At 40.4% G+C, this 23,558-nt stretch overlaps 1 protein-coding gene across 1 annotated transcript in view; it reads right to left on the bottom strand.

Moving 5' to 3' along the window:
• Positions 1–22,763, bottom strand: part of CA10 (carbonic anhydrase 10) — a 423,683-nt gene extending 400,920 nt beyond the window's left edge. The window contains exon 1 of the mRNA XM_070736011.1: positions 22,703–22,763. Within this exon, the coding sequence (XP_070592112.1) occupies positions 22,703–22,763 (61 nt within the window). The remainder of the gene's footprint in view (positions 1–22,702) is intronic.
• Between the last annotated feature and the right edge of the window lie 795 nt (positions 22,764–23,558).

Here is a 23,558-nt window from a genome sequence, read left to right as displayed (position 1 = left end):
AACATATAATTCTATACAAAAAAAGACTTGCAGCTTTAATAGATAAATAAGTTTACACAGTAATGGAGATAGGAATAGTTTATGAAAAGCATTTCCCAGGCCAGTGACCTGATTTTTGAAATATCTGCATGTGATCTGCCTTATTTTGCACCTTCCTTCTTTTTTGTTGCTTTCTTTCTTTGTCTATTCAGAAAGGCGCTATCTTATGATCTCATACAACTAGGATCTCATCCAATTAGGAAATTTTTAATTTGTTATTTTATTTTTACTATCAGGGATAGAAGGAAATGCTTGTAGGATATTTTACTCCATGAACCAAAATAATTTGCGCAGTTTTGAACTGGTATAATGCAAAGAACAGGTAAGAGAATTAGAAAATGTATAATTATAAAAAGCAGAGAAACAAGCCGATTTGCTGATTTAATCAAAGCACCACCACTGCTAGTCCGCATAGCCAGAAAACTTAGGGACTGCTGCAATAGATAACCATCCAGCCTTTGTTTGAAGACTTTTAGCAAATATCTCACTATGTCATTGGGCAGTTGCCTCATTGCTCCTGTAACTCAATCAGTTCCTCCTAGTATTTACCCTAAACCTCTTTTCCTTTAATTCTAACCCATTGATTCCAGTCCTGCCCTCTAGCAACTGATAAAAAGACCATTCCTTCTTTTCTGTGACAAACTTTCATATTTTCAAAGTTTGCTACTGTAATTCTCTTCAGCCATCTTTTCTGTAAAACCAAATATTTTTACCATTCTCTATAGGTCTTGGTTTCCAGAGCCTTTACCTCTGAACTTGCTCTGGCTTGTAATGTCTAGAATTGGACAGAGGACTCCAACTTGAGTCTAACTAAGCCAAAATAAAGTGAAACCATTATTTTGCATTATTTGATTCTCTGCACCTATTAGTGCAGCATTTTGCCTTTTCAGCAGCAGCAGCAAACTGCTGGCTCAGTTTAACTTTTGGTTGACAAAGACACCTACATATATTTTTTTAACAGAGTGCTATTGCCAGTTTAGGACTCCCTCACCCCATATTTGTGCCTTAACCATATACAGGTAGACTTCGAATCTTACGAACTGAACCCAACATTTCTGTTGCTAAGTGAAACATTCATTAAGTGAATTTTGCCCCATTGTACAACTTTTTCAGCCACAATTATCAAGTGAATCGCTGCAGTAGTTAAAAAGTTAGCAACACAGTTGTTAAGTGAATCTGGCTTTCCCATTGACTTTGCTTGTCAAAAGGTCGCAAAAAGGAGGTCACGTGACCCCAGGACACTACAACCATCATAAATATGAGTCAGATGCCAAACGCCTGAATTTTGATCACACGACTGCAACAGTCATGTGTGAAAAACAATGTTAAGTCACTTTTTTCAGTGCCACTGTAACTTTAAAAAGTCACTAAATGAACCTGTATAGAATTTTACAATTCTCCCTGTTAACTTCTGTTTTTTTCAGCTGTTTAGGCCTGAATACATCTTTTTCAGTTTTCTCTCTTGTTCGTTTAATATCATCCTGCAGATTTTATAAACGTTCTCTCAATGCTCTTGACTAAGTTATTGATAAAAATGTTGAATGACACAGGACCTAGAATAAAACCCTGTGGCACTCCAATCAATACTTCTCTCCAAGCTGAAGCAGAATCATTAAGGAACACTCTTTGGGTGTAGTAATCCAACCCACTCTCAGTCCATCTAACAGTAGGCTTCCATCACCTTGCTATTGATCCAGTGACAACGGAGTCTGAGCTTACTTGATCAATTTTCCCTCGTGGCTCTTCAATCATGTCCTCCAATGTTTTGTGGATATCACATTGCATTGTTTTAGTCATAGCATTATTATCACTTACTGGTGGCAGTACATAGATATCAGTCATTTGTGCTGTCAGATCTTTAACCACTAGGGAATGTTCCTCTTGAGTAAATCTGTCATAGTTACTTGCTCCCCTGCTTCTTGTATTATATTCAACTGCCGGTTGTTCATTCTTCCACAACTATATGTTGAACTCTAATGCCGTCTTTGCTTATTTATGAAGACCCTGACCTTTTCCCACATAGACCCACTGTTTTATTATTCAATGAGTCCAACACCACTTGTTTCTCATTGTTGTTGTTTTTATTGGTACTAAAGTATTAAGTGCTTCCACACCCCTCCTACCAACAATCTCGCTAATACCTCCAGTTTGTATAATATGTCTTTTTGCTCAATCTGAGGAAGGAATTTAAAGGACAGAATCCTATGTTTTGCCACAGTAGCAGAGCTGCTTTACTAGATCTACTAAACACTACACAACTGTACTACACTATTAAACTCTCCTGTTTGTGTGCAATCTTTAACTGGGTGAAATGGTGGGTCATAGGGTGACAATTTTGTAACAAAGGTATAAAAAAATGGGCTAATTTACAGAATGTGCCCAGAATCTGGGTTCCATAACTCCCATGGAATTGAAATTTTGCAAATTCCATTAAATATTTTATGATGTAAAAATTATGACATAGAGTAATACAAAATAGCATGAAACATTTTCTGTGATCAACTGCTGGTGGGAAAGTTGTACATTGGCCACTTACAAGAGATTTACCTCTCTGTACATTTCCCTGAATTTTTAATTTGTATCCCATGGAAGGCAGTACTTTAAAAACTTGGTCATTGTTGAAGACATCAAGGAATTTGATAAGGATGTACAGTGGTACTTGCTTTGAAACTCATTGAACTTAGTGCTCTGTGCATTTTGACATGAAAATTGTCCAGGTACTCATCTTTTCTTCGGTACTCAAGATACGAGCTGGAACTTGCTAGTGTTGTCTTCCTTGTGATTCACCATATTATTTCTTTTGGGGAAAATCTGTTTGGTATTCATTGTTATTGGTATTTATCGCATCTCCAGGAATCAATTAATGATGAGTACCAATGTATCACTATATCTCTGAAATAATGATCCAATGGATCATGGGTTAGTATTTAGTATTTAATAATACACTACATTGTCTATGCAATAGACAATGGTACTTGAACATATTGAATGTATGATATAGTCCAATCCATTGGTTGGCTATTTTTATGCTTTGTTGTAAACTATCATGAAAAATTGGCAGATCCTAATGCCATCCAGATGTAAGGTTACAACTCCCATCATTTGTACTTATTGGGATGATGAGATTTGTTGCCCAAGACAGCTTGCAAAAACCAATTCAGGAAAGAATGAAATAAACTTGCTATTATTAGACCACTTACCATCTCTCAAATTTATCTCACAGGATTCTTGTGAGAATAAAATATTATATATTCTTTTTGTGGGGGAGAAGATTTCTAAGCATATTGTTTTGACTTCCATAGAATGAGGTCTAAATGTAATAAATAATTTGAAATATGTATCAATTGCAAATTGAATGTTGAAGACTAAAAGACATGCCAATATCAAGTGTCAGCTGAAAGTCTAGTAATGGCCTATGGCAAAAAGAAGACTCTCTCCTAGCTACCTGGCTCTGCTGAAGGGGAAAACGCAAAAATACCCACTTATGAAGATATTTGTAAGTTCAGCTATTTGTGTTTTTTAAAAATACCTGCCTGAACCTCTTTCTAAAGCTAAGCGATTATATATCATGTCCAAAGTAGCTATGAAATGCTTCCATGAATTATATCAGCAAAACAGATGGATTATGGAAATATGATAGTATTTTACCTGGTGCATCTTGGCCATCTTTGGGCTGTGGCACTTTAAAGAGGAGAGCTGGGACCAAAAGCTTAGTGGATTAGTCACAAGAGAGCTTTAATCTCTGCATTCTCTATTTTAATCATGCCATGACCAAACAACATGCTTGAAAAAAACACTGTGATAAAAATAAAACCTACTCATTTATAACTCAAACTAAAGAGATCACAATGGCCTTTATTCAGTTTTGACTTTCATAGTAAGAAATTGGTGATCTTTTCCCCATCTTATTCTTATCTTTGAAAATCCGATTTTTTTTGCTACTTTGAATTCCTGTGTGTGTGTGTGTGTGTGTGTGTGTGTACCAGGAAATCTTTCATGTTGACTATAATTGAGGTGTTCATTGTGTCTAAAATTCAGTTTAAATTCAATTAAATTGAATCAGCATTTCACAGATGTTTTACTTAGGCACACTTATCTAACTCCTTTTTTAGAAGGAGTACTGAAAATATAAATTTGTATTTATGATATAGAGAAACTGGTTATGATTTAAGTTAATAAAGCGAAATTTCCCTTGAATTGGGCTTGGGTTCTGATGATTTCATAAATCCACTCTGTTACGGAACACCATTTGCATACCTGCCACTGATTGATTAATCAGGCAGCGGGGAAAATAAACCACTGTCAGTACCAACAAGGCTGGCGGAGCTCTTTGCAGGCCCTTGTCTTGCTGATCGCACCTAAGAATAAAAGTGCTGAAGACTCTTCCTGCGTTCCATCTCTTCTCTAGCACTCACTACCTAACACTGGTGCCAAAGGTGGAATTTGAAGAGGACAAAGGATCATCACCTTGTGGCATCTATGGCCATCGTATCACAGGACCGACCCTGTTCCAGGCAAATTAAGGATGACCAACCAGAATAGATAATCTGAATTATCAATCCTAAATGGATGCCTGTTAGGGGGGGTGGGGAGACTGATTGTTCCACAAGTATTGAGGAAACAATTCCTGGAAACATTACACGTGGGCCACCCTGGGATTGTAAGAATGCAGGCATTGGCTCGAAGTTACCTATGGTGGCCAAATATCACAGAGTGGGTGGCCATCTGCATTCTGTGTCAGAAAATCTTTTAATTACGGGGATTTTAATATGTAATGTTATTTAGATTTCTACATGCTGTGAGCCGCCCTGAGTCCCAGAAGGGCAACACAGAAATCAAATAAATAAAATGAACAAACAAACAAACAAACAAACAAACAACAAACAAACGAGGCCAGCTCCAACTCAGGCACCAATCAGTAAATGGGAAGTAGTGTGTTGTTGGGAAAGTTAGTCCCAAATTGTAGCTGTAGTACCTCCACTCTCCTCCCCTCCTTTCCCCTTTCCTTTCTTTTCCTCTTCTTCCTTTCCTTTTTACTTTCTTTCCTTCTTTCCTTTCCCTCTTTCCTTTCCTTTTCTCTTTCCTTCTTTCCCCTCCACTCCCTTCCTTTCTTTCCTTCTTTCCTTTCCTCTTCTAGCTTTCCTTTCCTTCTCTTTGATTCCTCTCCACTCCTTTCTCTTCTACATTTCTTTTCCTGTCCTTATTTTCCTTCAGGTGAGTTTTGCACTCAGCCTTAAAAGTGGGGGCTGATGTGTGGGCAGGTGATGTTGGGAAATGCAGCCTTGTGTTGCAGGCTGGATTAATTGCTCTTGGCCATATCCAGCCCAGGAGCCAAGATTTCTCCACGGACCACCAACATTTTCTCATGTAGCACCAATGGTCCACAGACCACTGGTTGGTGACTTGTGCTTTAGAAGATAGCCTCAAGAGCCAGAAGGATCTTGACAGACCGGAACAATGAGCCCTATCTAACAAAATTCAATTCAATTCAATGGTGAATTTACACCAAGTGCACAATAGTGGTATCTGGTTCAACAGCAGTAACTGTAAGAGGGATCTAGGGTTCTAGGGAACAACCACTTAAACCTGCTGCGCTATTCGAAATCACTATACACTTGTACTGTTTTCGAGTCTGTGTGACTCAAACTGACAATTCTTTATTTTAAGTGCTTATATTTTGTCAATTTGAAAACATCTTTCCCTTGGAAACTAGGTTGAACATTTCAGCACACAATTAATTAAATAAAAATTGAAATAAAAAAATAATGCTTATTGGTTTATTTTGCTCATAAAAGCCCCCCCCCTTTTTTTGTGAATTTTTTTCAATTTATAGATAGTTTTGCCTGCAAACAACGTACAATTTTACTAAATTTGGTGTGGAATTACTAGTTTGAACATTTCTGAACATAGTGATATGAAAATTGAACTGAAAAAATGATGCTTATTTGTTTATTTTGCTCATCAAAGGGCTGTTTCCCCCCATTTTTTCAAACATGTCACTTTATAAATTTTTCTAGGCCCCAATTACAAATATTTTCAATAACTTTGGCATTGAATTACCAGTTTGAACATTTCTGTATATAATGAAAGCAAAATTGAACTGAAAACATTCATGCTTATTTGTTTATTTTGCACATAAAAGTCCCCCCTGCTGTGTTCAATTATTTCAATTTATATAAAAATTTATATAAAATTGTTAATTTCAAAATTACATACTTGTTTTTAGTAAAATGGATTTCTTTCATAAAATTAGTTGTCTGGCTATCATGTGCTTGCTTTTCAAAAGGATATTCCCAATATTTCTAACCAAATCTATATAAATGTGAAAATAATGGCACACAGCAAGGCTGAGGGGGTTGGCCGTTTTGTGACCAAAATAAAGAAATAAGCATCATTGTTTTCAGTTCATTTCTATTTTTCTTATGATCAGGAATGTTCAAGTTAGTATATCAAAACTTTTGGAGGGAAATTCCTTAGAGATTTGTAGCCTAAAAACTGACACGAAAGTCTCAAAAATGGGGGGGGGCTTTTTGATCAAAATAAAAATATAAGCATCAATTATTTTCAGTTCAATTTTCAATTCATTATGTTCAGAAATGTTCAAACTAGTTTTCCAGTGAAAAAAGATCAAATTTAAGTACCTAAAAAAAATCATTTTGGTCTAGGTCATATACGACCCAAAACAGACTCAGCGTGAGATTTTTTTGCCCAGAAAAAAGTTAGCCCTCACGCCCAAAAAATATTTTTATGATGATCAGCAATGTTAAATTTAGTAAATCAATGCCTAAGATATTAAAAAATATTTCAGATTTGGTGCCTAAAAGAAATTTAAAGTGAAAATGGTTGCAAGCAGCTGGGGGGGGGGGCTTATTTCTGATTTAAAAAAACCAATAAGCATCATTTTTTTCAGTTCATTTATATTTTTTGTATGATCAGGAATGTTCAAACTAGTAATCCCACACCAAATTTAGTAAAATTGTACGCATTTTGCAGGTTAAACTATCTATAAATTGAAAGAAAATTCACAAAAGGGGGGGATTTTATGAGCAAAATAAACCAATAAGCATTATTTTTTATTTGAATTTTCATTTCATTGTGTTCAGAAATGTTCAACCTAGTTTCCAAGGGAAAGAAGTTTTCAAATTGACCAAATATAAGCACTTAAAATAAAGAATTTACAGTATGAGTCACATGGACTTGAAAACAGCAAAAACTAAACCCCCTCCCCCCAAAAAAATTCTCATAGAGAGAACCCCTGAAATGATGAAAAGTCATGAAATTTCAAGTTTCAGAAATGCAGGGAAATTTTTTTACAGGGTCTCAAACTTCAATTTTGAGTCTCACAGAAACATGACAGCAGGATTAAATATGAGCCAGTGGTATGCTGCAGTACTAAAAAGCCAATGCAGTCCTAGGCTGCAACAACAAATGGATAGTATCAAAACCAGGTGAAACATTAGTACCACTTCATATTGCTTTGGTATGGCAACATTTTTACTCTGTTTTTCCAATAAGTATATAGATAGCACATGCAATGAAATGCAGTTTATTCATTTATTCTACCAATACATGCAGCTAACAGAGTTTTAATAACACCTCAAGAGAAATTGGCAACTGTTTTTCAAACAGTACAAGATCTATTAAATATGGATTGGAAGAGTGTTACCTGCTCTATGAGCCCCAGATCAGATTGTTTTATGTTTCTAAATGATAAACACGTGCCTTGTTCTTGGATCATTACCAATTGCTGGCAATCTCTTCTACCCATCTTCACATCAAGAGTTTCTCACAATGCTAACCAATTCAACGCATTAAATAAACCAACTACTGCTAATTCTGGCCCTGGGCTCAGGCTGCTGCTACCATAGTTCCCTCTAAGCTGAGCAGTGAGCAATCGCTCACTTAAAAATCATAATCAGGTCAGAGTTTTCCAAACCTGCCCAGAAGCCGAGAGGGAAAGAGTGAGAGGGAAGGAGAGAGAGAGGAAGAGAGGAAGAGAGAGAAACAGATAGAAAAAAGAGAGGAAGGAAAAGAAAAAGAAAAAGAATGGGAGTAAGGAAGAGAGAAAGAAAATCAAAATCTAGTTTGAAACTAGCTCAACTATTTAAGTGGCATTTTGATATTGATAGAGTTGCCCTATTATTAGCTCACTGTTATAGACACACAGTACAGTATTTTATTTTGAAATTCTCTGAGGCAAAACAGGGTGGGTTTTTTATTTGTTTGTTTGTTTGTTTATTTATTATTTCTGTGCCTCCCAGTCCCGAAGGGACTGCCGCTCAGACACTATACTTTTCCGCCCACCCCCCCAAAAAAATTAGAGGGAACAGTGGCTGCTACTCAATGCCAGGTCAGTGGTAAATAAAACTCTCCTCATCCGGGAATTGATCCTGGATGCGGAGGCCAACCTGGCATGTGTGACTGAAACCTGGCTGGGCCCAGAGGGAGCAGTTCCTCTCTCTGAAATTTGCACAGCCAGGTTTCAGGTATTGCATCAGCTTCAACCACAGAGAAGGGGGGGGGAGGAGTGACTATAATAGCCAGGGAAAGTCTTTGCCTGTGTAGACTTGTTGCTCCAGAGATTGCGGGCTGTGAGTCCCTCCTGGTGAAGTTGGACTTGTTACTCACATACCTGCCTCCCAGCTGCATGTCAACAACCCTGCCTGTGCTGCTCGAGGAGGTAGCCGGGCTGGCGGTGGGGTTCCCCAGACTTATTGTCTTGGGGGACTTTAATCTACCGTCGCTCGGTGAAACCTCTGGGCTAGCGCAAGAGTTCATGGCCACTATGACAGCCATAGACCTGACTCAAGTAGTACAGGGTCCGACTCACGAGGGGGGGCACGCACCCGACATGGTATTCCTCTCTGAGCAACTGAGCAACAGTCTGAGACTAAGGGGCTTAGAAGTATTGCCTTTGTCATGGTCAGACCATTTTCTATTGCGGCTTGACTTCCTGGCTCCAATCCTTCCCCGCAGGGATGTGGAACCGACTAGGTGGTTCTGCCCCAAACACCTGATGGACCCAGAGGGCTTTCAGAGAGCGGTTGGGGTTATTCCAGATGCACTCGTTCACAGTTCGGCAGAGTCTCTTGCTGAGGCCTGGAACAAGGATGCTCTTGACCGAATTGCGCCATTGCGACCTTTCCACGGCACTAGACCCCGTAGTGCTTCATGGTTCAACGAGGAGCTCCAGGAGTTGAAATGCTAGAAGAAACATCTAGAGAAGCGATGGAGGAAGAGTAAGTCCGAATCCGATCGAACACTTGTAAGAGCTCATATTAAGACTTACATAGTGGCACTCAAGGCGGCAAGGTGCGTGTATCATGCCGCCTTGATTGCATCAGCAGACTCCCACCCGGCCACTATGTTTAGGTTGACCTGCTCCCTTCTTAACCAGGGGGGAGTTGGGGAGCCCTTACAGAGTAGTGCCGAGGATTTTAACACTTTTTCACTGATAAAATCACTCGGTTCCGGGCAGACCTCGACTCCAATTGGATAACAGAGTCGACTGACAACGAGTCAGTCGAGGTGACTGGGGCCGGTACTTGTCCATCTGTCTGGGAAGAGTTTGATCTGGTGACACCTGATGAAGTGGACAAGGCCATTGGAGCTGTGAGTTCTGCCATCTGTTTAGTGGATCCATGTCTCTCCTGGCCAGTTTTGGCCAGCAGGGAGGTGACATGGAGCTGGGTCCAGGAGATTGTCAATGCTTCTTTGAGAAGGGGGTCCTTTCCAGATCCCTACAACGAGGCACTTGTGTGCCCCCTCCTCAAGAAGCCTTCCCTGGACCCAGCCATTCTTAACAACTATCGGCCAGTCTCCAACCTTCCCTTTATGGGGAAGGTTGTTGAGAAGGTGGTGGCACTCCAGCTCCAGCGGTCCTTGGAAGAAGCCAATTATCTAGCCCCTCAACAGTCAGGATTCAGGCCCAGCTACAGGACGGAAACTGCTTTGGTCACGTTGATGGATGATCTCTGGCGGGTCCGGGACAGGGGTTTATCCTCTGTCCTGGTGCTTCTCGACTGCTCAGCGGCTTTCGATACCATCAATCATGGTATCCTTCTGCGGCGGCTGGAGGGGTTGGGAGTTGGAGGCACTGTTCTTCAGTGGTTCTCATCCTACCTCTCCGGTCAGTCGCAGTTAGTGTTAGTGGGGGGTCAGAGGTCGATCTCTAGGTTTCTCCCTTGCGGGGTGCCTCAGGGGTCGGTCCTCTCCCCCCTGCTATTTAACATCTACATGAAACCGCTGGGCGAGATCATCCAAGGGCAGGGGGTGAGGTATCATCAGTACGCGGATGATACCCAGTTGTACATCTCCACCCCATGTCCAGTCAACGAAGCATTGGATGTGATGTGCTGGTGCCTGGGGGCTGTTGGGGTCTGGATGGGTGTCAACAGACTCAAACTCAACCCTGATAAGATGGAGTAGCTGTGGGTTTTGCCTCCCAGGGACAATTCCATCTGTCCATCCATCACCCGGGGGGGGGGGAATCATTGACCCCCTCGGAGAGGGTCCACAACTTGAGCATCCTCCTCGATCCACAGCTCACATTAGAGAAACATCTTTCAGCTGTGGTGAGGGGGGCGTTTGCCCAGGTTCGCCTGGTGTACCAGTTGCGGCCCTATTTGGACCGTGAGTCACTGCTCACAGTCACTCATGCCCTCATCACCTCAAGGCTCGACTACTGTAACGCTCTCTATATGGGGCTACCTTTGAAAAGTGTTTGGAAACTTCAGATCGTGCAGAATGCAGCTGTGAGAGCAATCATGGGCTTCCCTAAATATGCCCATGTTACACCAACATGCCGCAGTCTGCATTGGTTGCCGATCAGTATCCTGTCACAATTCAAAGTGTTGGTTATGACCTATAAAGCCCTTTATGGCATCGGACCAGAATATCTCCTGGACCGCCTTCTGCCGCACGAATCCCAGCGACCAGTCAGGTCCCACAGAGTTGGCCTTCTCCGGGTCCCGTTGACTAAACGATGTCATTTGGTGGGCCCCAGGGAAGAGCCTTCTCTGTGGCAGCCCTGACCCTCTGGAACCAGCTCCCCCCAGAGATCAGAATTGCCCCCACCCTCCTCGCCTTTCATAAGCTCCTTAAAACCCACCTCTGTCATCAGTTATGGAGGAACTGAGCTACTCCTTTCCCACTAGGCCTATACAATTTATGCATGGTATGTTTGTGTGTATGCTTGGTTTTAATAAGGGTTTTTTAGTTATTTTAAATATTAGATTTGTTATACACTGTTTTATTATTGTTGTTAGCCGCCCCAAGTCTACGGAGAGGGGCAGCATACAAATCTAATGAATGAATGAATGAATGAATGAATGAATGAATGAATGAATGAATGAATGATTTAAAATATAATTTGAATAAATTTATATAATAAAATGGGCAGATTTGTTCGTCATCACAATGTATTATATATTTTACTGAATGTTATTGTTTCAAAAACTTGGGAGATAATTTCCCATTCCTTCCAATGAATATATATGTTGCACTTTTTGTATTTTTTTATCAATTCTGGAAAATGCGCAGTGGCTTTTAAAAAGTGAGATAAGTATTTTAATCCATATTTCAAGAAAGCAAAACGTCCCAAGGTGACTTGCATAAAATATAAATATAAAATGCCATAAAATATCATAATTTAAGATAATAGAAATATTTCAGTGCTCCACCAAGCAATCCATAAAATTAATCAAACCATTTACAAATTGCATAAGCAATAAAATTGCCATTAATAATATAAAACTACCTTTGATTATTTTAAATGTAAAACAATTTTGAAATAAATGGGCCTTCAAAGCCTCTGAAAAAGCAAATAATAAAAAGTGGAGGTAATTTCATTCAACTTCTTTTGCTTCTGGAGGAAGTTCTATTCTCTGCCAATTTCTAGTGTGTTATCAACCAATTAAATTAGAAGTGGGGCCTTTGACACTTAACTTAAGCCATTGCAGATACATGGGAATGCAACCAATTTTCCAAGTTAGAAGAGCTTTTTAGGCTAAAGAAAATAGCTTTTTAAAGCTTTTTGCACTTTGAAGCACTGGATTCAGAGGTGGCATTCACTTACCTTCTCTACTGCACATGTGCCTGGACTAAAAAATGTGGCTTAACAGGACAGCATTACATCTGGGGGGAAGGAGTGGGCAGGCCCACTCATAGTCGCCACTACCAGTTCGCCCAATCCAGCTGAACACCACCTCAGACTGGATTCAAGATTGTGTAAGTGGCAACTAGCCCAATTAGTACTGAATAAGCGCTGTACAATAAGTGCACATATAAGGGCAGGGATCGCCATGGTGACTCTTTCATGCTCCCAAAGATATTTTTACCTTTCCCACAGAAGTGTGCCCATGAAAGAACCCTGGTCAGGATCCCATATTTGATTGAACGTTTTTGGAAAAGGCATTAGATTCCATTTAAGACAAAGCCTTAAAAGCAGGGATGTAATGCTCCCAGTTCACTTGTGCCTATTGGTCATTAGAGAACTAGTCGCGAAGAGAGCACAAGGCTCCACCCACATGCCTGGATGCCACCAGTTGGCTCCTTTTACCTTCTGTGCATGCAGAAAGCATTCTGTGCATGCACAGAGGGTAAAAGAATGCAAATAGCGGTGTTTGGGTGGGTGGGTGGAGCCTCAAGCTATATCCGTGACTGGCTCTCTCACGACCGACAGGCACGAGCAAATTGGGAGCATTTCACCCCGCTTAAAAGCCCTCATTTTATACCCTCTATGCATACAATGATAGACTCTGCTTGCCAGAACAAATATATGTACAGAACAAAAGCAACAACAAAGGAAATAAAACATAGGGTATTATAAGCTTTGAACCCATGGGTTTTCAGTACTTGATACAGAATGTCATCATCCTACATGCCTATTCTATCTAGATCAGTGTTTCCCAACTGTGGCAACTTGGGGATATTTGGACTTCAACTCCCAGAATTCCCCAGCCAGCGAATGCTAGCTGGGGACTTCTGGGAGTTGAAGTCCAGATACCTTCAAGTTGCCAAGGTTGGGAAACACTGATCTAGATAATGGATTTTGTTCATGCAGTGGTTTTCAGCTTGCACGGATCCCAGATTTTTTTTTTCAGCTGACTTGGACATGACGAAATGTCCTATAAGACTCTGTGCAGTACACCTAAAATCCCATCACTTATGTAGGAATGTTCAAGGAAAAAATGGAAGACAGACAGACAGATTGTAACATTTTCTGGGTGAATAAAATTGAGTCCTTATGAATATGTGCTTTAGGAAACAGCATGACTTTTGTTCTTCCCAATTGATATTTGTATGTTGAAAGTGAAAATTCATTCATTAGAACTGTCAGTACCAGTTTTTATTATATGTTGTGCATTATAAGCAGGAAAATAATAAATATCTTTATGATGTACCCCAGTAGGAATACAATGATTTTGAATTCCTAATTTTATTTCCTATTTATTAAATAACTAAAGCGGCCCAGAGTCACCTTGTAGGGGAGATGGACGGCAGAGAAATTTCATAAATACATTTGTTACTTGTTGTGAAACATCTAGAATTAAACTTATCTATTCCAATTTATCAAAACAAACATGAATTTTCTTCCTAGTTAAATAAGGGAACTCCAGTACAAAGAAAACAGCAACCTTTTCCATAGCTCAGATAAGATACATTGTTAAAACAATTTTATCTGGAATATTAGAATTATACATTATCAAACCATGTTATTAAAACAAAGCTCAGAAATAGTTACAAGCATCAGATTTTATCTGCCTATAAGACACCAGCTGAGATAGCCTTTTGCCTTAGGTTTGTCTGATAAAAATAATTACAATGCTGTAATTATGGTGTACTGTTTGCACAGTATAATTAAGCTGTTCTTTTGTGACATATTTCCCAAAGCTAAAAATATGGAGCTTTCAATGTAATATTTCACTCACTCACTCACTCACTCATTCATTCACTCACACATATGCATGTACCAGTGGTGTGTTCCATTAACTTGCATACCAATGTGTTATGCATGCATCCTGCTGATTTGGGCGCTCACCCACGCATGCCCACATGCGCCCCTGCGTACATCCTCTCATGTGATTTTGCTTCTGTGCATGTGCAGGAAGCAAAAACATGACAAAATCTCCTGAAGGGCCGCTTGCATGCATGCAATTTTGGCAAATGTTTTGGGCAAAAGAAATCACCAAAATCTCAGAGGCATAACCGTTCCCTCGTGAGATTTTGCTTCAATGCATGCACAGGAAGAAAAAAAGCCACAAAAACTAAGGGGGAAAAAATGGCGTCGCCTGATGGACCGGTGAAGATTGTGCAATCTGACAGCCACTACCAGAACAGAGCTCCAGGGCAGACCGGTAGCAACCCACCACTGATACATATATGTGTGTATATGTATTTGTATATACAGTATAAATAACATGCCTTATGGAACATCTTTCCCTTCACAGTGATTTGGTGGGCCCAACTCTTCTACCTTTTAGCCTTTAAAAATGACATCAAAACTTTTTAAGGAAGAGAGTGGGGGAGGAGGAGGAAGAAGAGAAGGAGAAGGAAAATGGAATGTGACTACTTGCAGCTTACTGCAGGGCATCTAAAAGGATGATTAAGATGCAGGGTCGGGGTTTTATTTGATCATTTTATTTTATGGTCTTTTTACAGTTCCTGGTTTTATTGTTGTTGCGAGGCATCAAGAGTCATTTAAGATGGGTGGCCGTATGAATATTTTTAAATCAATAAATAGGCCAACAATTGATCTCCCTGGATAGTCAGACATCACTAGATATCATAGCTTTGGAAAGAAAATCTCAGGTATACAAATGGAACTGCTGTATTATTGGTGTATAAGACACACCTTTTTCCTCCCTAAAAGAGGCTGATAATTTGGGTGTGTCTTATACTCTGAATATTGTTGGGGTTCTCCCCCCCCCCAGCCCTAACTAGATGCTAATGATCTTTCCAGCTCTTACCTTGCAGGCTCTTTCATTGTTTCTCTCTGTGAAGAATGTTTTCCAAGCCCTAAGTCTTTGCAGGTTTTTTTTTCATTACTCTAACTTACTCTGAGTAAGTTTCTTTCTAGCCCTAACCAAGTGCTAACGATGTTCCCAGCTCTTACTGGCTTGCAAGCTTTTTCATTGTTATTCTCTGCCAAGAATGTATTCCAAATCCTGCTTTCTATGGGTTTTTTTTCATTGCTTTACTTGCTCCAGATATTTCTTTCCAGCCCTAACCAGGTGCTATGAATGTACCCAAGCACTTCATCTCTGTGAAGAATGTTTTCCAAGCCCTAAGTCTTTGCAGGTTTTTTCCCCCATTGGTCTAACTTGCCCCAAAATGTTTCTTTCCAGCCCTAACCAGATGCTAATGATGTTCCCAGCTCTTACCAGCTTACAACTCTTTCATTGTTACTCTCTCAGAATAAAACAGTTTAAACCCTTAGTTAGGGGATAAAATAATGTGCTGAAGCTGACCAGACTAAGGATGCTAGCCAGATGAATACCTGGTAAGCAGATTCTTTTCCCTATTTTCCTCCCCCAAAACTAGGGTGCGTTTTAGATTCCGGTGCGTTTTATACTCCAAAAATATGGGAAGTGTTTAATGGCAACACAATTCTGCTCAGGTCAAATTCAAATAATAAACCAAATCTATATTGTGATCCTATACACTGATTTGGTCATGTTGCACTGCAATGGCATCCCTAAAATACAAGATATTTTGAACTGAACAAAGAACTCATAAGGCAGCTCAGATGTGATGAGAGAGGAGATAAGCTAATAAACAGATTACATTAAAGCAATCGCCACTGACATCGATGAAAGGTGTCAAAAATCAGAATAAGCTTCTTTTTGCAGTGCCAGATACTGATTGTCCTTGACTTATAACCCCCTGTTTAGTGACCATTCAAAGTTACAAGAACACTGGTAAAAAATATTTATGACCAGTTTTCACACTTACAACTGTCATAGAATATCCCCTGGTCACGTGATCAAAATTCAGGTGCTCGGCAACTGACATGTATTTGTGACTGTTTCGCTATCGTAGGGTCACGTGATCACCATTTGTCTTCTGACAAGCAAAGTCAATGGCAGAAGTTGGATTCCTTGAACAACCACAGGAGTCACTAAATAACTGCAGTAATTCATTTAACAACTGTGACAAAAAGGGTCATAAAATGGGACACTTAACAACCATCTTGTTTAGCAACAGAAATTTTAGGCTCAATTGTGGTCATAAGTCAAGAACTATGAAAAAAAGAGCAATGAAAGCATTGGTCTGACTGAGATCCAAGTTCATCTTTGGTCATAGAAGTTCCTCAGATCATAGTGTGCAGGTAATCTTTGACTTACAGCAGTTCATTTAGAGACCGTTCAAAGTTACAATGGCCCTTAAAAAGTGACATGGACATTTTTCACAGATATCACCTTTGCATCTCCTCTATGATAATGTGACCAAAATTCAGATATTTGCCAACTGGTTCTCACTTATGATGTTGCGTTGCACAGGGGTCATGTGATCCAATTTTGACAAGCAAAGTCAATGGGGGAGCCAAATACAATTAACAAACCATGATACTAATACATGAATTGCAGTGATTCACTGAACAACTGTGACAAGAAGTGTCACAAAATGGGGCAAAATCCACTTAACAACAGAAATCTTGGGCTCAATTCTGTTTGTAAATTGAGTGCTAAATGTATAATAGCAGAGGCCATTGGGAGGACAAAAAGAAGGAAGGAAGGAAGGAAGGAAGGAAGGAAGGAAGGAAGGAGGGAGGGAGGGAGGAAAATATATTTTCTGTGGGGAAAAATACTTGTGAATAAGTGAGAACATGTGTGGCTTCATACCTCATAACAGACTTTGAGCCTGAAATGGTTGCCCAACCCCACCCACAGTTCAGAACTATGTCAATAAAGTTGGGAGAGGTCAATGATTTGAATACTCTTTCTGTCAGCATTCCAGCATGTTTATAACATTCGAGAAATAAATCAGAGTACAAACCTTGGCCTTCTTCCAAGTTCAAATTTATTAACAGAGCCATGTGGGCTACAAAGTGTAACCAAACCAATACTAACTTTTCCTAAAGTTCTCCACCCAGATTAAGGTTCATCCCTTGTCCCCATATGCACAAGTTCATCGTGTAGACCACTCTGGTTCTCCCAACATCCATGATCTGCCATGACTGGTGCTGAACAAAAGATGTTCTTGAATCTCTGGAGGGAATTTGTTGTGAGTAGTACCATTCCCTCTCATGCAACCATCCTTCCCAAATTCCCACAGTACTATTCTACTTGTGGCAGGCCAAAGTCTCCAATTTAAAATGAGGGCTTCAGCCCATAGTTCCCTCTAAGCTGAGCAGTGAGCAATGGCTCACTTAAAAATCATCATCAACTCAGAGTTTTTCAAACCTGCCCAGAAGCCGAGAGGGAAAGATTGAGAGGGAAAGAGTGCCGCCCAGTCACGAAGGGACTGCCGCTCAGACACTATACTTTTCAGCCCCCCCACCCAAAAAAAAAAATTAGAGGGAACACTGCTTCAGCCTGACACTTTTCTTCTTTTTCCTGCTTTCACTGCCAGAATAATTGGAAGCATTGGTTTTAACTGGAATTGTAATTGATTATTTGGGCTTAAATTATTAGCAAGCCATGTTCAAACCAAGCTTCTAATCTTATGCTATTGGCACTTCATGGTGGAGTAAAGTTGAGTATTAATTATTATAAATTATTCAAGAAGAACATGTTGAAACTGGGATACCAGATTGTTAAAAATGGCTTACTATTTGCAAGAAAACAATCAAGCTCAGAAAAACTCTGAGGACCTTACAAAAGGTTTACTACCTAAATGTCACCTATGAGTAACTGCACTGTGATAACTCAGATAAATTGTGTTCCATTGATAACCAAGTGTTCCTTTTCTCCTAAATTTACAACAAACTTTAGGATACAGCTCTACTCAGACTTGGTGTTCATTTAGTTTGCTAATAAGGACGTTAACACACACACACAGTGAGGTTGAGATATTTGCTCAATAAGATGTAAAATGCTAGGAAAATGTGAGCATGTTAACATCATGTCTTTGAAGTAAAGTAATCCAGATGATATCACAAATATTAAGAAGTGATAGAGATTACCCAGAAGTAGTTAACTTTTCAAGGGCTTGTTAATCCTCTTTTAAATCCATCCATTTTTATAAAATTTCATTACACTTGACTAGCTTAAAACACATTTCCTACCCCATTACAAAAGCAAATGATGTGACATACATGAATCAGGAACTGCTCTTTCGTAATATGGTCCTGTCCTGTGAAACAATGCAAACACTCAAAAAATGACTCAAGTCTTGGCATATTCATCCTAGCTATTGTCAGTATTTAAGAAGAGGTGTTAGATGTTTTTCATTACACCTGATCACCTGATTTTCTAACACTATGAAAACATTACTCAAGGCTGGTGTGATACAAATGTCTGTGCAAATGTGTCAACCATTATGTGAAAAGGAAGTTCGGAATGTTGCTACTAATTAACGTGTTATTATGGCATTACACAGAAGAAGGATCTGCACCAAAGAACAATGTAACACACCCCATATACCTTTTCTCACCATCTCAATTATCTGAAGTACTCAAGGATCAGTAACCAGATGGAGTCTGATCATTTCATTTCAATTTTTTAATAGTTTCCTAAGCAATACATTCATTTCACAATGTTGTTCTGTAGCCTCCTAGTCTTCTCTGAGATATCAATTGATTTCCAGGAAAAGTCAGGTTTTCTACAGGGTTCAAAACACACGGGTCAGTTATCATCCCAGCCTCATCTTCCCCGATTTTCATTATTCTCTTCTGATGATCATTTAGTCCCAAAGTGATGCAAAATTACTACTTTTTATGAATTGAATTTTTTAAAAAAAACCTATCTAGCATTCAAATAGCTGAAAATTGTAAATTAGCTTGTAAGCTAAATTAATCTTGACAAGCTTCAAAGACAATATAAGCATCTCTCTCTTTCTTTCTCTCGCACACACATACATACACAGACACATACCTTGAGAAGCTTCTAGGACAATACACCACACACACACACACACACACACACACACGCTTATTTATCCTACAAAACAATTTATCTGCAGCATAATTAAGCATTTAAAGGAACCAATAAGCCATGTCAAATAGCCAGGGAATGACAAATAATAATATTGCTATTACTTTGGTCCTCCATATAAGAACACATTTCACAAATCTTCTGAGTTCAGGTGATTTGACTACAGTTACTCATGTACCCAAAATTTCTGCAAGTTTGTCTGAATTGTGTCTGAAACCAGCAAAAAGAGTTTAATAATAACAACTGGCAATGCTGTATTTGATATGGAATGAAAATTGCATTGTCCAAGATAAAAGGCTTCTTGAAATGAAAGCTATTTTTGCAACCAGAATATTTAGATCTATTCTTAGGCGCTCTTAAAATGTATTCTTGCTATAGCCATTACTACTACACAAGAAAAGAAACAGTAGGAAATCTAGACTGCTGTACTCTATTCATCTGTTAACTACAACAGAGCTTCATCTGCTCCTTTTCCTTGTCTGTTAATCTATTTGTGCACCTACTGAGATAAAGAACATAAATTCTTCCACTATTATTGAATCAGATCCACCCAGAGAGAAACAAATAACAACAAAAGGAAGTTAGTAGCATCATCTGTTTTGTTTCCATCATTCAAAGAGAAGGAACAACAAAAATATCATTTTGACTTCAATTTATTTCACTGTTTAAAACACGTGAATGACTATTTCTTCATTCTTAGCTCAGACCATTATTTTCAAATGCCTCTGCTAAATTTATGTGTGAATTTTGAAATAAATGATTTCATTGAAGATTCTAAAAAACCCATTTGGATGCTTGAATACATTGGTCATTAACTAATTGTGCCCCAAACTGCATAGAAAATACAAGTCATATAGCAATATTTATTGATTTTTAAAACGTGGGGGGCTTAAAAGGATGGAGTAGATTTCACAAGCTGTGATCAATTCAGCATCTTCTATAAAGGAACAAGTTTTATTAATTTCCTTAGAAATAAAATTCATTAACTCAAGACATGTGCACGATTATCGTGCATGGTTTGCTAACAGGAAAAAGAGATTGGGGAGGGAAGGGGAAGAGAGGATGATAATTTTGGAGCTAAATTGGCTGGAATCGCACATCCAAATATTTAAAGCTATTTGGCCAAGGAATAGGAACAGACTGAGATTTGCTATATTTTTTCCCCCAGAACGATATCAACTAATGTTTTCACAACCTGGAAAAGATAACAGATTCCTAGAGAGACATCCTAAAATATTCCTCTGCTGTTGGCTCCTGAAAGCAATTAAGAACCCATCCGTTTTTTATTTCTCTTGCTTTGGAGCTCTTCACACCTGGGATCGGCTTATTCCCGCCAGGCTAGACAGTATTCTTTAAAGAGCAAGGCTAGCCAGCTGATCCTTGGCTTGAAAAACTGTCAGCATGGCTTAAGCTCTGATGTCAGCCCTCCAGGTGGAGCTCATGGGTGCATGCAACCTCAAACTACAAGCAGCGCTCACCACCAGGCATCCCAGAATTCCCATCTGCAGTGGACAGTGTTAGGATCGGGGTGGAACTGCTACGTATATGGGGTTCTGCAAAACCCTGAGATTTCAGGTTGACTCAGTCCAGTGAGTGGGAGGTGGCTCTTCAACTGACAAGTGGCAAATAAAACCAAGCAGAAGCTGAGTATATATCAGGCAAGCCTAGCATGCCCTGAAGCAGCTGGAGAAGCAGATTTGTTGCTTCCTGCAACCCAGTTCCTACCCTAGCAGATAGCAGTGGAGTCCCCAGGGAATGCTAGCTGCAGTATCAGTATCAGTACCACTAACAGTAACAGCAACGGAACAGAGTGGAGAAGGTTTTCAGGATTGCCAGGGAAGAAACAGATTAGGAAAAGATAAAGCTATGAGAAAGACACAAAGATATAGCCTTCTGCATCTTTTTCATGCGGGGTTCCCTCTTGTGACTTCTGACATCGTTTAGAGTCATACAATCATTCTTGTGCCACCACAACGCTAACAATGACAAGCATTATAAACTAGGAGACACCATAAGTCAACGATGGAGAAATGGGTTAAATAAAGCTAGGTAAGAGGGACAGGACAACCAGGTGAGGGCTGCTCTTTGAGGTTCTCCACGGGCAGCAAAGAGACCTGTCTTCTGTCCCTCTCGCCTATTGCAAACTTGTGCCTGAGGAATGAAATTGCTCTTGAGGAATGTGGGAGTCCAGAAAGCAGTTTTCAAGGGTGTGTTATGGTGATCAGACTGTCCTTCCAATGTAAGAGTTAAAGAGGGATACATTGAGGGACTCTGATTGCAAGAATCCCAAACCAACAGGCAACACTGCAGGAGTGGTAGTCCACGAGGCAAGGGAGATGCCTTAAGAGATTGCCTGGGATGACATCATTCTGAGGAACAGTGGAGTCCATGGGGGCAGAACAAGACAAGCACTTCTCTTCAGATAAGGAAACAGCCAAAGTGATGGAAGGTGAAAGGCTGTCAGAGGCTGGCTTGCTCCAAAATGGATGGCAGGTCTGCAATTAAACGTGAATGCTGCCAGTGCAGTGAGAAAAGGACCTTCAGCTTAAGTCAGGGTGGGTGCTTCTTGGGGAGGGGGTAGATTTTGGGTGGGTTGACACAGATATCCTCCCTATCCCCCCCCCCATTTTCCCCCTTCGATCCCTATGGCCAGGGTTGTTTGCATCTCTCTCCTTCTGGCCATCAGTTTTAAAATGCCTGTTGATAAGGAAAGGAAGTAGTGACCATATTTTGTTTCCTTTTTTTTTCAGGGCTGGGGGGGGAGAAGGGAAGTGCTCCAAACTCCAAAGCTGCATCCCTTCCCTCTCGTTCTCTGACTGCAACATAATTATTCCTGCAAGAGTGACGTTGACAAATTAACGAAAACAGCCAAGGCTTTTGAACTCGTAGGGTGAGCTATCCCACCCACCCGACCCCTGGAAATAAATGGCCCTAATCCTCAAACGCCTGATGCCAAGCTAGACCTCCTAGATTAATTGGAGGGGATCCCTTTTGGCAAGTGGAATCACCTGCCTTCAGCCAAAAAAAATGGGGAGGGGGCCATATCAGAAAGGAAGGAGCCGCCAGATCAGAATTTCCAGGTAAGGGCAGCAGGAGTGGGAAAAATCTCTGGAGTAAACCATTCGTGGGTGGAGAATAGAGGTACAATGCCTGCAGTTTCTAAACCACAGGATTGGCAGGCTCTGAAATCTTTTTGGGGTTTTTTTAGAAAACAAAAAAACAAACTCAAAGTTGGACAACTTTTAAGGAAACCCAGCACTCCTTGATTGTCCCCCAGGACAATCCTAGAAACTGTACTTTGAAGGGAGAAGGGAAAACATTTCATTGATCTCCAACAGAATGGGACGATAGCTGCAACCACACACTTTTCCAAACAACCTGGGAATGGGAAAAGGCATTCTGCTGAAGCCATTGGCACGCACAAACACTTTGAAAATTCAAACCCTCACCATCCCTTTTTCAACACATCTACTCTTTTTTTTTTGCCCTCACAGCTAAATAGGGAAAGGCAGAAAGGCAAACCAGAGCAGGGCAAAAGCGTTGCTCCTCCAGTTTTGCTGGCGTACCTGAAATGCAGACAATGAAATTGGCTTGCAGAAGAAAAAGCACCTCCCAAACAATTTCCATCCTCCGATTCTCATGCCAAGTGCATCCCTCGGTGAAAAAACACAGCAAAGATCAATATTGCAGTTTGAACAAGCCCAGAAAATCTCCTTTTGGACTCGCAGCCTCGATTGCCCAGATGTGCTGACACATGTCCAGGCTCTCTCGTCGCTGCGCAGCTCAAGCCAGATCCTTTCCCTTCCTTTGCCGTCCGCCAAAGACTACGGAGGCAACCGCCAACACCAGCTGCTTCTTCCTTCAGGAAAGCGAGAAATATCCACCAGGTCTCCCAACAAGACATAGACAAAAAAATAACAAGGGACCGGCAGTTCCCAGCTCCGGAAAGTCTCGATTCTCGGGGATCCGATGGCCAAGTTTTTTTCCCCAAACTCTGCACACCTCAGCGAGGCATCGCCCCCGCCAGCCGCCCCGTCCCGACGTTCCTTGTTCTTCAAGCGCGCTACAAAAGGATGAGAAAGAGATTAAGACAATCGGGCGTCAGGATTCTTGCACCGCGTTTCACCGACACCTACAGAGGAGAAGACAGGACAAAATACCCAAACCCGGGTCTCCTGCCAAAAAGAAAAAAAAAATAACCCCACCAACAACCAGCTTAGGCTCCCCGCTAATTCCCAGCAACGGAAAGGATATTTTTCCGCAATGCAACTGCAGGGGTCGTTCTTCCCTCGCCTACCGCGCGGGTCGCTCGCTCTTCCCTCCCTCTTTCCCTTGCTTTCCAAGCTAACGGGGAGAACTCACGGTGGAAGCAAATAAATTAAAATAAATAAATAAAGAGCGTGCCAAGCGTCTCTCTCTCTC

This window comes from Erythrolamprus reginae, chromosome 2 (genome assembly GCF_031021105.1).
Source record: "Erythrolamprus reginae isolate rEryReg1 chromosome 2, rEryReg1.hap1, whole genome shotgun sequence".
Taxonomy (NCBI): Eukaryota; Metazoa; Chordata; class Lepidosauria; order Squamata; family Dipsadidae; genus Erythrolamprus; species Erythrolamprus reginae.
The sequence above is the reverse complement of the archived record's forward strand: the minus strand, read 5'-3'. Positions and strand labels throughout refer to the sequence as shown.